The 20,018-nt window shown below is 39.1% G+C and overlaps 2 protein-coding genes across 5 annotated transcripts; one reads left to right on the forward strand and one right to left on the reverse strand.

Annotated features, from left to right (window-relative positions):
- Positions 1–293: 293 nt before the first annotated feature.
- Positions 294–19,792, reverse strand: rad17 (RAD17 checkpoint clamp loader component). 2 transcript variants are annotated; one of them, XM_034595763.1, is made up of 17 exons: positions 19,765–19,792; positions 14,748–14,861; positions 13,913–14,134; positions 12,970–13,044; positions 12,482–12,620; positions 10,973–11,109; positions 10,012–10,064; positions 9,539–9,664; positions 8,153–8,222; positions 7,961–8,072; positions 7,640–7,843; positions 6,565–6,659; positions 6,320–6,466; positions 5,837–5,965; positions 4,977–5,097; positions 3,664–3,721; positions 294–1,254 (listed from the first exon to the last, which is right to left on the reverse strand). In XM_034595763.1, exons 2-17 carry the CDS (start codon positions 14,790–14,792, stop codon positions 1,062–1,064), a joined length of 1,926 nt encoding a protein of 641 aa, XP_034451654.1. In that variant the 5' UTR covers positions 14,793–14,861; positions 19,765–19,792; the 3' UTR covers positions 294–1,061. The 2 variants fall into 2 exon arrangements, with proteins under 2 accessions (XP_034451654.1, XP_034451653.1); XM_034595762.1 differs by lacking the exon at positions 19,765–19,792 and adding an exon at positions 15,094–15,243.
- ak6 (adenylate kinase 6) lies at positions 15,254–19,132 on the forward strand. Of its 3 annotated transcripts, none has more exons than XM_034595877.1 (6): positions 15,254–15,385; positions 15,468–15,544; positions 16,031–16,123; positions 17,142–17,200; positions 17,437–17,582; positions 18,714–19,132. In XM_034595877.1, the coding sequence occupies exons 2-6, from the start codon at positions 15,508–15,510 to the stop codon at positions 18,901–18,903; spliced, it is 525 nt and encodes a 174-aa protein (XP_034451768.1). In that variant the 5' UTR covers positions 15,254–15,385; positions 15,468–15,507; the 3' UTR covers positions 18,904–19,132. The 3 variants fall into 3 exon arrangements, with proteins under 3 accessions (XP_034451768.1, XP_034451769.1, XP_034451767.1); XM_034595878.1 differs by having other exon boundaries at positions 15,293–15,385; positions 15,472–15,544; XM_034595876.1 differs by lacking the exon at positions 15,468–15,544 and having other exon boundaries at positions 15,304–15,385.
- Positions 19,793–20,018: the final 226 nt, after the last annotated feature.

Raw genomic sequence — 20,018 nt, forward strand, 5'->3', positions numbered from 1 at the left:
TAAAAATCCGTATTTGTTAATTGTACATCATGTGGATGTTTATTTAAGTAATAGTGTGTTAGTAATAAGTATTTACAGAAGCATTATCCAATCATTTAAGTATTTATATAAAAAACATTTCATTAATTTAGTTTAAGTTGAAAGCACTTTATGGATTTACAACTGTGAGTGATAGTGAGTCACCATCACCACAGGGATTATTTAAAGGAGCTTCATGTGAAACTGCTGTGTAAATATTGAATGAGAGGGTGTGTGAAAGGAGAGTATAAAAAATTTGTTTTCAAGATATATGATCAGCTTTTCAAACATTGTTTTTATTCACATGCTTATTTAGATTCAAACAATTTATCCCTCAATAAGCATTATTGTAATATTTCTTATTTTTCACCATCAAGACAGAGTGACACAAGGATTTTAGTTTCAGCTAGGGTTAGAGCCTGGACAGAATACTCCAGGCTCAACAATCAATCATCAAAACAAAAAGATGCAAAGTACAAAAACAACAAATGCTGAACGCAGACTTGGAACTAATAAATACTGACACATTTTCAGCAGCTAGAAATGAACTGTTAAGGGTAACTTTGGAAAATGTTGATACTTAATCTCTATGCTTTCAATATGAGCCTGTGACAAGCCACAGCATCCCATTCAATTCAGACTTTACAGGACAACAATCTTGTTTGAAAACATATTTTGTACATATGACCTCAGTTAGGAAAAATGACTGGTAATACCAGAACTGTTATCACAGTCATCAACCTTCTATGGAAGAGGGTTAGGGGCACGTGGGGAATTTATTCAGTCCTGGGATCAATCATACAATCTGGGAAAAAGGCTAAACTAAAGTCAAAATATTGTAAGTATAGCAACCTTTGAAGAGTAACTACATTTTTCACATATCAAAATTAACCTCAGAACTTATTGTACTATTTCACATGGCCCTAACTTCCTCCAGACTAAACACATTAACTAAACAAAAATCCATACAATACAAACTGGACAATCAAAAAAGGGCAAGTGTGTCACAGTATGACAGTGGGTGTACGGTGGAGCTGTGTGTGTCAGTCACTGTCATATTCCTCGATGATCAAGCCCTCCTCCTCCAAAAGAACTTGATTTGTGGTAGGTTGAGGCTGACTGGTTGGCAAACCTTCCTCAGCTCCACCCCGGCCTTCCTCTTTTACCTCCTGCTCCTCCTCCCCATCTGTTTCCAGCTGGCCCGGCTCTTTATCTGTCAGAGTCTCCAGTTTTAATCTGGACACAGACAACACAAAGCCAAATAGAGAAATAGAGGGACAGTATAAAAAGGTATGATCTAATACAATTTACACCAGTAACATAGAAAGCTACATGGTTGAGACAGAATAAAAGATACAGTATATTTTCAGGACATCTCAACATCATTCTAAATCAGTGCCTAAGGTAACTATATTACTATGGATACCCGTGGATTAACAATCAATGGTGCAGACGTTCAGATGTAGAGGAAACATAATGAAGTCAACAGGTTATTTAACCGAAGAATAGAAAAACATTTCAAAGAATCCAATATCTATATTGGTCTAACAAGTAGAACATTATTCCTTCTTCAGACATGCACTAAACTTTGGAGATCCTTCGCAGTTTCTCTAGAGGAGGTGTATGTGTGAATGCAAATGACAGAGTGAGAGCTTCCGGAGTTCTTGCAGATTTTCTACGACTGGCTCCCTTGTATAAAGTCCGCAGAAAGTCTGGGGGAGACCATGTGTGAAGTCTGTGAACACAGCAGGAGAGCCTTTGCGAGCTAATGTACCCTCATGGTTGAATGCACTTATTGTCATTTTGGATAAAAGCGTCAGCTAAATGATATGTAATGTAATGTAATATAAAAGTTTGTGATGATAAGAGCCAATGCTTGTGTTGATGTGTTGCAAACAAGAACATGGGCACTCTGCAGCAGAATTAATACCTTACGTCCTGCTTATGCCTGCTGCACCACCCCTCACCTGAATACTGCATATAATTTGTTGCTGTTGTGAACGCATCTGTGCAGGGAACCTCCTGCTATGTTGTTCATGTGTGAAAGGCAAACTGGAGAAAGAGTTAGGACCCAATTCTTTGGAGATCCTCCGCAGGACGACTGGAAACGACTTATGACTGCCAATGATTGTCTAACCAAAGAGATAAACAATCCTGTGCACACTGTGGTATTAGTAATGTACTTTCCCTACCTAGCATAGTTATGTTCCCTAAATTTATTAATTGATCATATTTAATAGACTTGAGCTTCAGACTCAGGTTAGTGGACTTTGTGTTGATATTTCAGTTTAAAATTTGTATTTTTTGAATTTCGATACAGCTTTTTGAAACACACCAGGTTACAAAGGACTTCCCCTGAGAGTGGACTATATGGAGCTCACCTCCTTCCTGTTTGCTAGCAGCAATCCCAGCCTACAGATGGGCAATACATTCCTTCTTTGATACAGACTGCCACCTACTTGTTCAGAAACTCCACAGGCCTAAATAACCACTCGGTTTGCTATGTGGGCTCATTTCCTGTTTTGTCAGCGCTGACTGCACACATTTTAGCCGCCCTCTGCCTCCCGACCAGAGTCTGAGGTCTCAATAAGCAGTTTATCACAAGTTCGTTAAAATAATGTAATAATCCATACAGGTATCATTAAGATATATTTAGAGCACAATAATTGTTTTGGATTGTCACAACAATTTTTACTATTTTAAAAAGTTCTTAGAAAGAACTAGAAAGTACTTCAAATAAATAAAAGTCAGTCTTAAAACAAAACAAAATAATTAATAAGAACTTTGAGGACAGATCATTATTTCAGAAGATATTAATTATCATTTGGTACAGAGGTAAATATGGTAGTTCACCGTGATATTGTTTTTAGGTGATATTGCACACTCCTATAAAGGTTCATTAAAGCATTAAAGCAAACCTTAAAATAGCAGATAATTTGACTCTGTAAGTGTTAGATGAAGTCAGAATATTTCTCTCATGAAATTCAAAATATCAAAAGGTGCCACATAATTGTAAAGTTTCATGAGGAAATTCCAAATGGTTTTCAAGTTCTGCTCTGGTAATTTGGAAATTAACTTATTACAGACAGACTGATCACAACAACTCCCCCCCAATTATTTGCTGGGAAGATAATAATATAAATTAACTCTCTCCAACATGACTGATCAGTTTGTAACCAGCAGACTAGTAGCTCTGAATTTTACTGAGTTTTGTTAGGTGTCAAGAGGCAAACCTCAAGTTCTTCAAAGTCTTTAATTCACTAAAATAGACTAGTAATAACGCTGTTGTATAATTCTATCAAAAATATATTGTGATTACTTTAACAGGTGTGTTATTAATCAATAGTAACATTCAAATCCTTTAGTCAGCAGCTTTTAAAAGTAAAAAAGCTGGTAGGAAACCCTGAGTCAAAATTATTTAGTCAACAATATATATTAGCCGATGGAATTAAAAGATGCTGGTTCAGGACAACACTGTGTAATGTTCCTGTCATCTCTTCATATGTTCCACTCCTCTCCTCTGTTAGCAGGGAATTACAGACTACTGCTGAACAGGCTGGTTAGATCTTTGGGAATGCAGACTAGGGTCAAGGTAACTTTTCTTGAATCCAATTGGATTAAGTGAAGATAAAATGTGTGTTGTACCTGATGGAGAAGCTCCTCAGTGACATCTGACCCACGTCCTGAATAAAGGCTATCTGAGCTGAGGGAAACATTGTATCACAGAACACATAGATTAGTAAAGGTTCATGAACTGACACACTCTTTCATCACTTCTGTTGTTTGTCGTCTGTTTCCAGACTTATCACTGTGACCTTTAACTTTGATTAGATTTCAGTGGTCAGTTAATCTTTGAGTCCATGTGACAACTGGTCGAAATTTGAAGAAATTCCCTAAAGGCAGATTTGACGTTCAAGACAAAAACCTGTTTTGTGAACCCCGTGTGACCTTGACCACCTTAATCTAATCAGTCAGTTGTTAGAACATTTTAGAACATTTGTGCCATATTTGAAAGGATTCTCTTGAAGCGTTCTTAAGACATTGTGTTCATGAAGCAAAAGAGGGTTTTGTGAGGTAAACGTGTCCCTTGACCTCCAAACTCTATTCTTTTTATCCTTGACTCAAACTGAACTTTTGACCCAAATTTTACAAAAATCCTCCAAGGTGTTTTTATGATATTATATTCGCAAGAATGGGATGGATGGATGTAGGGACAATACAAATGCATAATGCCTCCGGCCACTAGGTGTCGCCAGCACAGAGACATAAAAATGATAGCATAGACTTGATAACAAATTAATCAACTTTGTTCATTGGTCACAAAATGACAATCTTCAGCAACACATAATGTCCGAGCAGTTTTTTACAGTGCAGGCAACACGACAGCAAAATAACAAAATTAATGTCAAAGATCACTTAAAAATACAAGACAGTACGATGACTATTTTTGCGCATTTTAACATAGGAGGCTTTGCAGTGGCTGATGCAACAAAATTTCCAGTGAATAGCATCAGAGGAGTAAAGTGTAAAAATACCATTTCATGATGTCATCATGATATTCTGATTAATATAAGCTACAGGTTGTCTCTATTTTCAGAGATATCTTGGAAAGAGTGTCTTTTGACCAATTTCTGTTGACCTTGACTTTAATCATCTGGCAATACCCTCTCAAGTAACATTTCCACCCGAGTTTGGTGTAAATCTGTCAATGCGTTGCCGAGTCATTTTGTCCTCACACACAGCTATGTTGGCATGCAGCTATGTTGGTGTGCAGCATAAAAATAATATACAGTATCATATTTGCGTGTGTACTTGAGTATCTTTTTGAGGAACACACAGAGTTCTCTTGGGACCTTGGAAGTGAGGAGATTTTTAGAAAGTGAAGATGGCTGTTTGAGCGTTAAAACGTGTTTTCAGATTTAGGTTGCAAATTGTCTGTGTGTGTTTGTGTGTGTTACCTTGGTTCCTCATAGGACTAGTGAGTTTGGCCAGGTATGGCAGCAGCTCCGTCTGCAGACTGACTGGTGTCAGACAGAAGCTCCTGAACAGGGACTGAGCCGCCAGGCAGTTCTCCCGGTGCTGACAGGAACAACATCAGTCTCATTACAGTCTTATCTACAGTCGCTGCATTTAAAGTCTACTTCTTTAGGTCGCTCAGATAGGACACATTTGAAGCAGATCAAATAGTTTTTTGTGATCCTTGGTGATCTTTGTAATGTAAGAAATGTTCTAGCTTCCTACATGGAACTTTTCCTTTTTGTTCAAAGATCAAAATACTCATCAAAATGTGTGTTTTGTTTATAATTGGGGCACCTGGTTTCAGAGCATTTAATTGTTTGTTTTTTTATCTATTTGTACAAGTAAATGAACAAAAATAGTTCTGATCTAATACTGCAGAGACATCTAGTGTGAGCAACACTACAGTAAACCTGCTGGTTAGTTTAAGCAGGGAAGGAAGCATATTGTGCTTTCCAACAATGGTTATGCCTTTTCTTTTGTAAAATGATTACAAATCAATCCTGATTGCCCACTATTTTTTTTACGTGTCTGGTGAAGTTATTTATGTATTCATCAGAGTAACACTGCCCTGTCTTAAGGCTTTCATTGGATTTTCCCATTCATTATTAGACAAAGAAAGAATATTGATCTCAGTGTTTACAGTCTATGGGCTGATCAAGAACAATAAGTGCCACGAGAGAAATATGTAAATATTCAAGACATTGTGTTTTTTTTGTAATGGATGTATGGAGCTCACAATCTAACTAACTATGATTGTAACTAAAATAACTAAATTCACGTGTTAATAGATGTGTCTTACCTTCTTGCTGACTAGCAGCCAGCTGGGTTTGTGAAGTGGTCTAAATCCAACAGAAACTTGTTGAGAGTTTGAGTGAAGAAGACCTCTGGTGGCCACTGAAGACCCATAATCCTCCATGGTGCTTCGGCTCTGAAAACAGCACAACACAGGCACAGATTGTTGTTCACCATCAGTTCACCACTTACCATATAGTTAAAATACAGACAATGAAAATACTGGACAATTGAATTTAATAAAGCTGTCACTCTCTACTCAACCACTTACTACTTACATTTCTCCTGCAGGCAGGTCCTTCTACAGAGAATTAACTACTGCTGTCAGAACTTTCCAAAGTGTCTCTTGTGTTATAAACCACTGCCACCTTGGTATCTAATGGTATGCTTTATTAATGTGAAGGCAACACCTAAAGTATAGTTTGCAAACAACAGGAACCCTAAAGTCAAAGCATTCTGATTCATTCTTCATGTCTCGGGAAAGACTGACCGTCCAATCAGAAGTGAGGAGGTCAGCATCAGATAGATACTCGCTGGCTCGGGCCACATCCTCCACCTCAGAAAAGAAGTCTAGGTAGTTCTGGTGGAGGTACAAGTTGAAGAACTCTCCAGACATGTGTGAACGTTCAACAACAAACTAAAAACAAATAAAAACAAGTTGTGAGTGTTCCAAAGATTAAAAGGAGTTTGATTAAAAATGTTTGTTACCTTTTAGAGAGAGACAAAGCTTTTTACCTCAGGCTCTACTAATAATGTTTTTCTGTGGTGATGTGCCAGGTGAGACGATAGGGCAGGTGCAGGGACACCTTCAGCTGCTTCATGATTCACCCCTGTTGATGACAAACAACCAAGCAAACAATTTGCCTCAGTGTAGGTTACAAATACTGAACTAGTGATTGATCAGCAAAAGCCACAGTGCAGCAGCTATTCTCATCAGTGATCAGATTTCTTTTAAAATTATAGTTGACCAGTGCAGTGCCTCTTCTAAACCTGCCTGTTTGGAAAAAACTGTTTGCTTGGCCTTATGTAATGCATCGCCTACTTCAGATTGAAGTTAGAAATCTTTGTGTTCACCCTAGCTGATTTATTTGCGTTGAAGATTTTTTTCATCAATGATTTTTTGTGATGATATGATGTGTGTGGTTCATATAAAAATTTGAATTATTTACATAACTGGGGTTATGTTTTAATCGATACAAGTCAGCAATTTCTGAGGTCTGACTGTGGTGTAAAGCAATTGACACAATCTTCTCCAATAAAGGTACTTGTGCTTTTACTTGAGGGACAAATTGCTACCACCACAGCACACACCAGCAACACACCAGCAACCCCCATGAATCTCATTATCAGTCTGATATAGTGGAGAAAAAATCGAATTATGTAAATGATCTAGCGGGACAGATATTGGCCAAAGGTTGCCAGTTCCTTACTACAGCTGAAGTATAACTACAAAGCATTGTTCGCCTCTTTATTTCAATTTTGATTAATATTGTATATGAATATATATCTCTTGTCCAAATCCCCCCAAACTTAACAATGCACTTCCCTGGGCCACCAACAACATGCATGCCAAGTGCGACGTTCATTAGATGAATGGTTCGCGAAATATACAGAAATACAGACAGACAGCCAGAAAGGTGTTTGTGGAATTAGTAGGCAGATGATGATGTCTGAAATCAAACCCTAAGAAATAAGCCTTAATATCAACAAATCCGCTGACAAGTAAAAAAAAACTCACAATAGTGCAATAGTTGGGAACTATTTTCAGGAAATCTTGAAAAGACTATGATAACTGGGAGATATGACTCACGTTTGCAGTGCAGGATCTTTCCCAGTGCTCTGAACAGGAACAGAGAAGCATCTTTAACTCCAATAGCCTGTTCCTGTTCCTCTTCCTGCTCCTTTGTATGTTTGGACTTATTCTTCCTCTGGTTTGTTCTGGAAACAACTTTGCCCACTGAAATCACAGGTCTGTCCTTTTTCATTCTCCAAAGTTCCTTTTCCAAGGATGTGTCTGGAGAGTTACAGTGAGACAAAGCCATATGGTCAGGAAAATCAAAAGGGTTGCGTATTTAATTCCACGGAAGGCATATGTACGCTGTGGTGAGGTGAGATGTGTGGATTTACTGACCTGGGAGGGAAAAAAACTGTAGGCTGTTGATTGCACTGCGAATATCTCCTGAGCTTCCCATACAGAGCATCTCCAACACACCCTTTTCTGGTACACTCATTCTTCCACAGCTCTGTGTGGAGTAATGGGAAAACATACTGTAGATAAAAAAAAAAGGCAAAATGTGTAAACAACTGTGAAGCCTCCCCTCACCTTTCCTGCTTCCAGGGTTGAAATGCGGGTCAGGACTTTAATCATCATGGTTGGGGCAACTGGATTAAAACTGGAAACAGAGAACACACAAAATAATCTTCAGGTAAATTCAGCAGGCTAATTGAATATGAGAAAATACACTTCGTATAGACCTGATTCTCTCTTGTTTGGTAGATGAGCTAAATTTAATTAGGTAAGCCAGAGCGTTATACACCACCTTTAGCCCTAGAGAACGGCAGGTTTGTGTCTTCACAGGAGGACACTTTGTTTAGTGGGTAAAAGAGGTGAAATTGAATACTTCACGTACTTCTCAGGAAAATGTCTTTCATTTATCTTCTGGTTCAAAAAAATGTTAATGTGCTTTAGGTTGCAAACTTTTTAGTAGCAGATTTTATTTGCCAAGTTTAGGAGACACAGCAGAATATTTTCTTTGAGACCAAGATCTAAAATAACCTGTAGATTCGGCATCTTATGAAATCATAAGGGTTGGGCAATCTGTGTCCATGACACAAAAATAAAAATACATAAAAATTAACTATTATACTATATAATATACCCCTATTATCCACTGTGGATTCACCACATAGACTATAACAGATCTGCATTTCAATACTTAGGGTCAGGCTTATTTGTTCTCTAGCCACAAATGTGACACATGGGCCCAGACATATATGTATTTTATCAAGCAGTCACAGCCTCTTTAAGTCACAATTTGGGCAATCTTCAAGGTGCACCTCTCTCTTGTCATTGCATATGCATTTGAAGGATGGCACTAATAACACAAGGAAAAATGTCTTCGGCTGGATTTACTGATTGTCCTATTTGCAGCAGAAAATCTCTAGATGGGATTCATATCAGCCCCATGTAAACGTGTGGGGAGTGTGTGTGCGGTTTTACTGTGTCTGTGCCTGAACATGAGAGGGGGATATCAGAGGACATTTAGGCTTAAAACATGGTGTAAAACCAAACCAGCAGTATGGAGGCATGTTGTGCTATTTTCGGATGTTTTTTTACGTCTGAAGAAGGGGTCCCATTTACTTCAATTGAATTGAATTTGGCTGCAACACTGTTTACCCCTGAGACTCCGAAAGCGTTTTGTGGACTCAAACACTTTCACCCACCCCTCCATCAGCATAGCGGTGAGAAGATAATGAGTGAATTTTCATTTTTCGGTGAACTATCCTTTTAAGGCTTATACCTCTGACCTGTGAACTAATCTGGAAACCCAAACTGCCCCAAGAGTGCCATGCAACACCATGTTCTAAGTAAATCTGGCCAGGAATGAAGATAAGCATGTTTCCCTCATCAGTTCAAAGCAGGAACTGTCTCTAACGTGGTTCTCTAGGCTCTAATGTGGGTTTCCCTGTCACGGACTGCATTTAGAACCTGATGGTGCTGATGACCAGTTCCTCCTGGATCTCTCTGGGAAAAAGAAAGCGCGAGCTGCGGTCTCCACTCAGACTGTCTGACACTATGAACACCAGGGGACTTCGACTGGTCTTCACAAAGTGCCTGAAAGACACAATATCACACACAGTATACAATATTAGACACATAGTATACAGTAAGAAGCTCTTAGCACTGAAAACATCAATGAACACTCTGTCCTGTAGAACGGCTTTCATCAAGCCCGCCAGTTCCTGATGTTGAGGAGGAAACATGAGATGAAATAGCATCAAGAAAGGCCTCCCATCCTTACCAAGTTAAAACAGGAGAGCTGGTTCTGTTCACAATTATTCTATCATTACTTTTTAAGTCTGGGTTAATTATTGTGTATCACTACAGTTACTAATCCTGGTTTTCTATGAGAAGGTAAGGAAATGTGAGGAAATGCAGGGTGAAACCTGGCCTGCTCTCACCTTAGGTTATCGTGCAGGCTGCCAGGCTGCCTGTAGAACTGGTTGGGTAAATCCTGAGGGAAGGATGACTAAGTGTTAACTCAGGTGTATAGATTAAACATATCGTCTAAACAAACAAGCATTCGACATGTCTATCTTTTTTAAAAACAATCTAGCATGGTAATGAGTTTAGTCTCTTCCTGTTTCTTTGTGTGTCAAATCTTGGCATCTATCATTGACCAACTTAAAGAGTGACAGTTTTTTATGACATAATCAACCATTCATTATATTGTAGGAGCATATACATTTGGAAATTTCTGCCCCTGATTATTGTCATTTTGAACAGTTACTTGAAAGATTAGAAGCCTTCTAGATCAAGTTTCCGACAGCAGTTAACCAATATTGCACAACCGGAGCCAAAATAGTGCTGGGTAATTAACCCAAAATGTACTAAAAGTGACATTATGAGTCGAATATTTATTAGTCATTTCTAACCAGCTTTAATCAAATTGGAATGTTAAGCAAAATACATCTTTAGACAGAGTGGAATAGTTACCATACACTTTTAACATGCCTGAAAATACAACTCTTTCATTGCTCCTCCAAAGACCTTTTGCAAGGGGCAATTTGTTCATCATCTCAACATAAATATGTCACGTGGCATTAGGAATGCAAAGAGTTGAACTAAGCACATTTCAGATGTAGCAGTATACAAGAGTTTGTTATTGTCAATGTGGCAATGTTATTGCAACGTTTAAACGTTATCCAAACTAATATTTACTCTCACTCCTTGGCTCAGTGGGCTGTGTAACTACCGTCCCCACGGTAAACAGATTTGAAGCAGGAGAGGGCCACAGCACAGTAAATAGCTAAACTCAGTAAATAGCTAAATCTTACTAGCTCTTTTGCTGAGCTACCAAAATGAATAGAATTGACATACTGGGGTGAACACATTGGCTTAATTTGAAGACGCAGTACATACCTCTACCAGTATGAGCTTTCTTTCTGTAGCTCCATCATCATCCGTCATTCGCAGACAGCAGTACTTGTTGGCTCTGAGGAGGAACTCCTTAAACTGGGCTAACTGGGAGCTGCAGGAGAATCCATTCATCCTCCACTCTGACAAAAATGGAGAGTCAGAGTCACATCAGAAAAGCAGGGGGGGAGGCCTGTATGCTGACACTTGAGAGTGATCTAGGTACCTGAGAATATCTATCACATGAGAACACTTCGTCTGCACTCACCCAACTAGAATTACTGGCCTGCAATTGTATTCCTCCGCCACTCAGTGAAGCTTCAGTCTACATTATTTTTTTCCCATATGATATGCCATAGTTGACTAAACTGAATTTAATAATAGCTATTATTTTTGGGAGAAATGTGAAGTATCACTATATTGACATATGATTATGATAAATAATTGCCACCTATAAATAGGATGTCTTCAGTTAAACATTGTGTGGTCACAATAAACTCATTTCCTAAGGAGTTATTGCTTGAATCCAAGTGAATATTTTTTAGATGTCCCATATTTCACATTCATGCATGCGTCAAGAACATGAGGTCACTGTGATCTTGACCATTGACCTTCGACCACCCACATCAAATCATTTTATCTTTGAGTCCAAGTGAACGTGTATGCCAAATCTGAAGAAATTCCCTCAAGGTGTCCCTGAGTTACCGTGTTCAAAAGCATAATGCCTCCGGCCACTGGCTGTGGCCTGAGGGGAGGCATAAAAACTTAAAAAGCATTCATCCTAATTAACAAACGCTGGGTGGACAACATATTAGACACATTTAAATAACAAAGCAGTTAAGGTAATAAAAGTAATAAAGCAGATCAATACATCAATGCCAACTGCTCTGACTCAGTCCCAACAAAAGCAACAAACAATTTTCTGGTCAGTTTCACATCAAGAAGGTCCTTTTCATTCACAGTCACTTCCAAAACTATTGGAACAGCAAGGCCAGTTTTCTTTTGTTGTAAATTGAGGAAATTTGTGTTTAAGATGAAAAGATGAATATGAAACAAGACTTCAGAGGAGTCGCTGGGATGACGGGGACTTTCTCATTTGATGCACACTTCTGTGAGTGTTTATTCACATGGCTTCATCAACACCACAAGAACCACCTGGTGTCATCAAAACATCTGCTTTTAAAGTTGTCCTGAGTTGTTAAACAACTTGAGACATAGCATGTAAGTTTGGTAATGTCAGTAGGCCACAGGCTTGATGTACTTATTGAGTTAATCAACCAATTGTGACAGATTATTTTCTTTAAGTTGCTTTAAGATCTGCTTGATATAAATACCCAGAAATGAATACTAAAATTCAAAACTTTAGTCTCATATTCATCTTTTGTTCTTGAATTGTCTCAAAGTACAAAAGAAACAACCTGGCATTTCAGCCCCAATAGTTTTGGATGGGACTGTATATCAATCACAGTGACACTGACAGGTATGAGACAGGTAATAGAGAGGGATTCTCCTGACCATCCTGACTGCTGCTGTATGGCTCCAGGTTGGTGGGGTTGATCCATTCCTGAATCCTGAAGCCCAGCTCCCGAGACAAAACCTGGACTGTTGTAGTCTTTCCACAGCCTGATGGTCCCGTAAGCAGTAAGATACCACCCTGTAAATGACAACAGGCAGGCTAAACATGCCTCCTTACTAAAGACCTCCACAAATAAAAATTGTATATAATTATAATGACAAATTAATAAAATTATAGCTCAGTCTGCAAGATTAATTTAATTCTTGATGTGTCCTGGTCTCCAAACAAGAATCATTAAATGACTGACTTACTTATGACAAGTTTTTCACTAGTTATAGGAATTTCCTCATATTGTTTACCAGGAAGGAAATGAATTGGTTGTTATTCACATCACTAAATTAATATGTCAGAACTGGGGCAAATCTTTCAATCTTCAAGTTCAATCTTATCACAGACAATTAAAATGAAAAATTAAATTTCCAATTACCTTTGATGAGTTTGTGTGGACTCTAATCCAGTTCTCGACTTCTTCAATCTTCTTCTTGTGGACAGCTAGCTCAGCCTTCACAAACAGACATATCAGTGTTTCCTTTACAATTGTTTGTTGCAGCAGGGCAGCCCCCTCACCCATAAATAATTAAATAAAATCAATAGTGACTTGGTTATTTTGATGCTCTCCAGATTGATGCACTACCCCCCCTGTCAGCCCAGCTGCATTGAGGTGCATCACTGATCTTTATAACAAGCTGATCTTTATAACAACATTGTGAATTGATATTTATGTTCCTGTATAAGCTGGGTTTTACTTCAGTTATTAATTGTCGGATCATGAATCCAGATCGTTCTGGTCATTTTAACCCTGATGTCCTGGCTGTGCGTGTCAAATCTGCTTACATCTGTCCTACAGCTTCACGGCCAATAATAATAATAACAACATGTGGCAAACTACTCTACAGAGAAGCAAAATGTATGGGATATATGATGACGGATACTGATATATACCATCGTCATTCCATATATATACTGAGGTTGCTATGCCTTAAATAAGGATTTAATGAGTTAATGTGAACAAGCATCTTATTTATATATCATATTTTAAGACACCCTGTGTATTTATGCAAATTTCTAGATCGAGGCTTGCAAATAAACTATACATGTGAATCCTGTTCAGAACTGGTGAGAAAGAGAAAGACTTTCATACGGACTATGCAGTCAAGGTGTAGGCATGTGTTAGTGTCCACAGCAACAAGTTAAGTCATAAATTATTTCTCATTGTGTATTTTAAACCCCTGGGGCCCACCACCCAACACCATCTGCTGATTCATGGTGTGGCCATTTGGATTCAGAACAGTTGGCTAATTCTAAACATATTCATATATACCAGAACAAACAAACAAACAAACAAACAAACAAACAGTGATGATGCTGACCTGTGAACAGGGCATGTATCTGTTCACCCAGGGTTCATCCTGGTCCCTCTGGCCTGGCTCTTTCAGCAGGTAAGATGTTGCAGGGTCCCGCCTGCTGTCCTCTCCTTTCCTCTTCCTCGCCCTCTTGGGCTCAGCCTTAGAGCCCGAAACCTTACTCCTTCCAGGCAGAGAAAAGCTTTCTGCTGGCAGATCAGTGAAAGACGGATCCACCCAGTGGTTTAACTATTATAAATAACAAGCAAAACAAAAATTATAAAAGATTAAAAGGGACAACTGAGGGAGGATATCTACAGTGAGTGGAGGCTGATAAATTAAAGGCACAATAGATAACATTACATGGCAGTACCAGATGTTAAATGTAACCTACAGGGGGAAGCAAAGCTCCCTATGTTCTCAATGAAGAACTGGTACTTTACTAATGGCAACTGACAGAGTAAGAAATTATGTTATTCCTGAAAGCAACTAATTGGAGGAAAAGCTAGTTGCAAACTGTAGAATTGACAAGAAAGATCTTCTATCCCTCAGCATTGTGTGTCATAATCCTGTGTGTATTGTATAATACATACACTCAGTGGGCACTTTATTAGATACTAATCTGCAAAAAGTAACACATTCAAATGCAACAGTCCTTTAAAAAATCCTCCAAATGTTCTGTTTCTGATTAGGTTTCTGTTATTTGCTCTACTGTGACTGACGTCGGTGGGTGGACAAAATTATAGAAAACCCTGCCTGTTAAACTATATTAATCAAAATCTATTTGTCAGATAGCTTACTGAAGAAAACGTACTAGTAGAAAACAAAGCACATAGTGTCAGAATCATGGGAAAGAACTTACTCTGCTAGAAGCTGTTTTATCTCCAAGAGAAAGCTTGTTCATCATTCACACTGAGCAGCAGTTCAGGGAGGACCTGGTGTGAAGAGCTGGTGTGAAGAGCTGGTGCTGCTGAAGCTGCTGGTTGTGCAGAGACAGGACATACTGCTCAGTGTACAGAAGGACCACAGGCTGCTGTGTGTTCAAGGTTTCTTCGCTCTTGTGCGCGCGCGCACACACACACACACACACACACACACACACACACACACACACACTTTAACTTATGTGTTTGGGCGATAAGAAACGCTTGTTGGACTAGCTGGTCTTTGGGATGTTTTCACTCGTACACGTGAAGAAGATGACTTACCTTACTTGACCACTTGCTGTGTCAGAAGTGGACCTCGGGGTTTTCGTCACTTAAAATCCTTGTTCGGGTGTTCTATTGTTTGTATAGAGACTGCCGTTGAAAAGCTTAAGTGAGCTGTGAAGCTGAGTTTACCTTTTCAAACCTTAAACTCGAAGCGTCGTAAAGTTGGTAGTGATTGCCGTAAAAGTGACGTAAGGCTGGCGTAAAACGTCACATTGCTGCTGTGTTTGTGTGTCGATGTGCTACAGCTCTCTAGCTAACCAAGTCATTTCGTCTGGATCCCCTGAATCAGGTTTGTCTCATATTTCGATTGAAACGCTCCAGAGTCCGTGTGCGCTGGCAGAAAGAGCTGACAGGACGGATGTGTCTTTCAGGTAGATCGTCGTCCAGACACGTGTCGGCTGCTGGTCAGACATGAAGATGAGGAAGCGCCCGAACGTTCTGCTAACAGGTGACGGACTCCTCAACGGCTCGGTCTTAAAAAATATATCAGTGCTGCACTTATTAGGTCTGCAGGCCGATCACTGTAGCCGGAATCAAATCATCGTTAAGTGAGTTATTCATCTAATAACCAACACTAATAAAGCTTCTACACTGTGAGCACTTTTTTATTACAGTAAACTATCATCTTTGGTTCGGCGCTTAATTGACGATCTTATAAATATTGAATGATTCAAAGTTAGTCAATCAAACAGCATCTTATCAGGGACATCAGTATATTTAAGCCAAATCTGGCAGCATAAACTGCAAGTCCCATGGTTTCCTCTGGGACTGCAGCTGAAGTCCAACTCCACCTCATTCCTAACCGTAAATGATTATTAAATACCACACAATTGCATCTTCATTGCGAGTCATTGGCACTGCTTAGCAGCCTGATCAGATCTCACCAGATGATGTCGTATACATTATAACTAAATGTTGACCCTCTGCCTTATAGGAACCCCTGGTGTTGGAAAGACCACTTTAGGAAAGGAAGTAGCCCAGCGAACAGAGCTGACTTATGTCAACATCGGAGACCTTGCTCAAGAAGGTAAAATCGTCAACTAATTTACTGAACTACTTTCAACTAACTTATTGTAACACACACTGATACTAACGTCTAACACTGACTGAAGCTGTGGAGGGTCAGTCTCAATTGTGGACTTGGAATATTTGAGTGAATAGGACTCTATTCATATGTTTTGTTTATTACATTGAATACTAGTCTGGAATGTGGGTGAAACACTGGCAGTGAAATGGTCTGTTGTGATGTATTGGAAGTGAGTGAGAGTGAACTGGCTGTTTTCATGTATTTTGATAATGTTTTGAAAACCAGTGTGAAACAAGATCATGATTAGAATTTTTAGGCGAGTGTATACGTGGGTTTGTGTGTGTGTGTATAATGTAATGTTAATGTGATATGTTGTGATGGCTGCATGATCAGTATGTCAAATTAGTTTTAAAGGGCATGTTCACCCTAAAATGAAAATTCACTCTATCTACAAACCACTATGTCGATCGAGGGGTGGGTGAAGTGATTGAGTCCACAAAAATGATGTTGAGTTTCCGGGGTAAACAGCGTTGTAGCCAAATCCAATACAACTGAAGTAAATGGAAACTGATTCTTCAAGCGTAAAAACACAACAGAAAAAAACAAAGTGCCTCCATACTGCTCCTGTGGTGTCATCCAAGTGTACGTAAGACACAACATTTATATTTGTCTTGACACGGTGTCATTTACACCATGTTTTTAGCCTAAATGTTTGCTTTGATCCACACGTGAACATCAGCATAGTAATGAGTAGATAATGAGTGAATTTTCATTTTTGGGTGAACTATCCCTTTAAGGAGCCCTGTAAGAATAGCTTCTACAAGGCTGTAGGTAATGGGGATCCTAAACTAATCTAAACCACAAATGTAAAGCTTTTTATTGTTCTTGTCCTGCTGCCCTACTCTGGATCTTCATTCAGGTTTTGAATGATTTGTATTTAGACTTTAATGACCGTAGCCAAGTTGCCGATGCATGGCAGAGTTGTGGCTGCTCTGATGATCTGATTTTCTTTCCCTAGGACAACTTTATGATGGTTATGACGAAGAGTATAAGTGCCCAATTTTAGATGAGGACCGGGTGAGTGAGATAATGCATTCAAACTTTAAACATGGATCTGATATGTTGGTGTATACTGGACAGAAATCGAAACATGCTGCCACAAAAGCAGCATGTTAGTGGACAGGTCTGAGTATGTACCCAGTGCTTCTGTAAAACTCAACCATTAGTGATGTCACACCAACATGAAATAAATTAACACTCAAGACTGAATTAGGGTGGGCTGGATGTAAATATTGTGACGTTTTATCCTGTAGGTGGTGGATGAACTGGATGAAAAGATGGTAGAAGGTGGTGTGATTATTGACTATCATGGCTGTGACCTGTTTCCTGAACGCTGGTTTCATATTGTCTTTGTCCTGCGAACAGACAACACTCAGCTGTACACACGGTTGGAGAGCAGGTAACTTTCATTTATTTTCTCTTTTGTGTGCTGAACTTTGTTTTTTGCTCATCAAAAATAGTAATACCACTGCTGATCAATGTGTATACTCATTTTTTTTGTGTATACTCCCACTAAAAAAAAATGAATGTCACTTGTGTCTCCCTGGCAGAACACTTGGAACCCATAGCACTGTCAGTAGCCACTTGTAAACCACATGTACCATGTAAAAATGACCTGTTCACTGAGTTTTCACTGACTTTGTCTACTAGAGATTAAACGGTGCGAAAAACATTATAGCCTTTAGCACATTACTCTGTGCCGGTCAACTAGAGTCTCTGCTCCTTTACTCTTCAGTAATCTAGGACACGTAGAACTTATAATAACCTGCTGAATTCATATTTACATGTTCCTGAATAAACTGGGCATTGCTTCCTCTGCATCAATGAAGTTAAAACACTACGTTGCATCCTAATCTGCACAGGTGTGTGTGTGTGTGTGTGTGTGTGTGTGTGTGTGTGTGTGTGTGTGTGTGTGTGTGTGTGTGTGTGTGTGTGTGTGTGTGTGTGTGTGTGTGTGTGTGTGTGTGTGTGTGTGTGTGTGTGTGTGTGTGTGTCTACTCTTCTCTGTTGCTCTTCACAAAAAACTGATCACATTTATTAAGTTATTAATCTATGATCAGATAATGAATCTGGAAAGTTTTTAACATGAGTTTTACGCCATGGTAATCAACTGCAGTTTTAATGATAATTCAAATTTCACATGGTAATACTAACTGTCTGAAATGTCCCTGTGGTCAATCATAAAACCGGTAACTGTTTCATCTCTTTTGCAAACTGTGGTATACCACTGAAGACTTGAACTATGTTACTGAAGTGGCATTAGCCCCATTTTTATCTTGGCATCACTTTTATTTGAGCATTTTTCTATAAACTTGAGAAGTGGTCTTCATCCCGACGGTCACTCTTTACAGCTAAACTTCACTGCAGGAACCGTGGCTGCTCCAATCCTTGCCTGTCCCAAAAATATTTACTAACTTGTTAGAAAAGGCTACTTATATATTTCACTGAACTAGAAATGCCCTCCCCTAATGAGCAAAGTTGCTCCTGTTTATGACCTTCCTGTCTGAGGTGTCCTCTTTGTTACTGACAGGGGTTACACAGGGAAGAAGCTGCAGGACAATGTGCAGTGTGAGATCTTCCAGACCATCTATGAGGAAGCCATTGAAGCTTACAGTGAAGATATTGTCCACCAACTGCCCAGCAACACTCCTGAAGACCTTGATCGCAACCTGGAGCAGATAGTGCAGTGGACTGAGCAGTGGATGAAGGACCATAACTAGGAGCTGAACCCTAACTGCTCACTTCCAGGGGCAGGACTATCAACAAATGTTATTTGGATGATTAAGCATGAATTGTTGTTATTTTCATAAGTTTGACATCATGGAGACTATTGATATGTTAAAAAGTACAACATGTAAGAAGACAGATGTTTGTAATAAAATGCACAAAAAAAGGCAGCGAGAAAACAGAGTCTGACTCTAAAAAGGAAATAAAAAACTATATTTTGGATTTGCTGAATTTAGTTAAAGTGAATCTTTTCCAATACTGAAGATGGTTGAAATTCCAAGATTTGGGGCAAGAAGCAGAAGTGTGTCACTGAAAGAATATGTGCTAGGTGTGGAGAAGTACAACCGAAATGCTGAAACTGTGTTTTAAAAAAAAAAAAAAAGTTATAAATGTGATGACGTGTCTGAAAAGGTCCGACAATGGATTTGATATTGTATCCTTAAAACACATTTGCGTTGCTAGTTAGGGTTATTAAGGTCGAGGTTAGATTATGGTAGTATAGCAAGTGGTTCAATACCAGAAACTGTACTTAGAAGATTAGATTTTATCCGGCCAGGGCCCTAAGTGTATGTTTAGGTCCAGTAAGAACCTCGCCTGTATGCAACATTCAAGTTTGCCTAATAGATTTATCCTGAAGATGGCGCCAAACCAGAAAGGGTTATGGCTGTATAGGTGAGGCAGCAGCAAGGAACCTTGTCCAGAGTTTTGCTCTGCTGTCCTTAGCCCAGTAAAACCTGTGTTGTAACTGAAGGTTCCTGAAGTTGGTATGAACCTGCTGCCAATTAAGACAAGAAATAAAGAGTTTGTTTGTTGGTATACAGATCAAAATAGTACAGACCGTACAAAATACTTACTTGCAGTGATTCTCAAGCTGCACTCACTGGTGTTTAGTCAGGTGGGTTCAACACTCGTGAGGATTTTATTCAAAATAATTTCAATTCACTCGAGGAATAGAAGGCCATGTGGTGATATTCTTCGGGTTCTTCACATAGGATTAGAGGAAATGAAGAAGACAGGTAGAACACTGTCCAAAAAACGGGGGCACAAAATGAGAACAACAAAGTATTGCAACAACTTTGGGACAATCTTCTGACAAAGGGCAAACGTT

This window comes from Hippoglossus hippoglossus, chromosome 9 (genome assembly GCF_009819705.1).
Source record: "Hippoglossus hippoglossus isolate fHipHip1 chromosome 9, fHipHip1.pri, whole genome shotgun sequence".
In the NCBI taxonomy this organism is placed as follows: domain Eukaryota; kingdom Metazoa; phylum Chordata; class Actinopteri; order Pleuronectiformes; family Pleuronectidae; genus Hippoglossus; species Hippoglossus hippoglossus.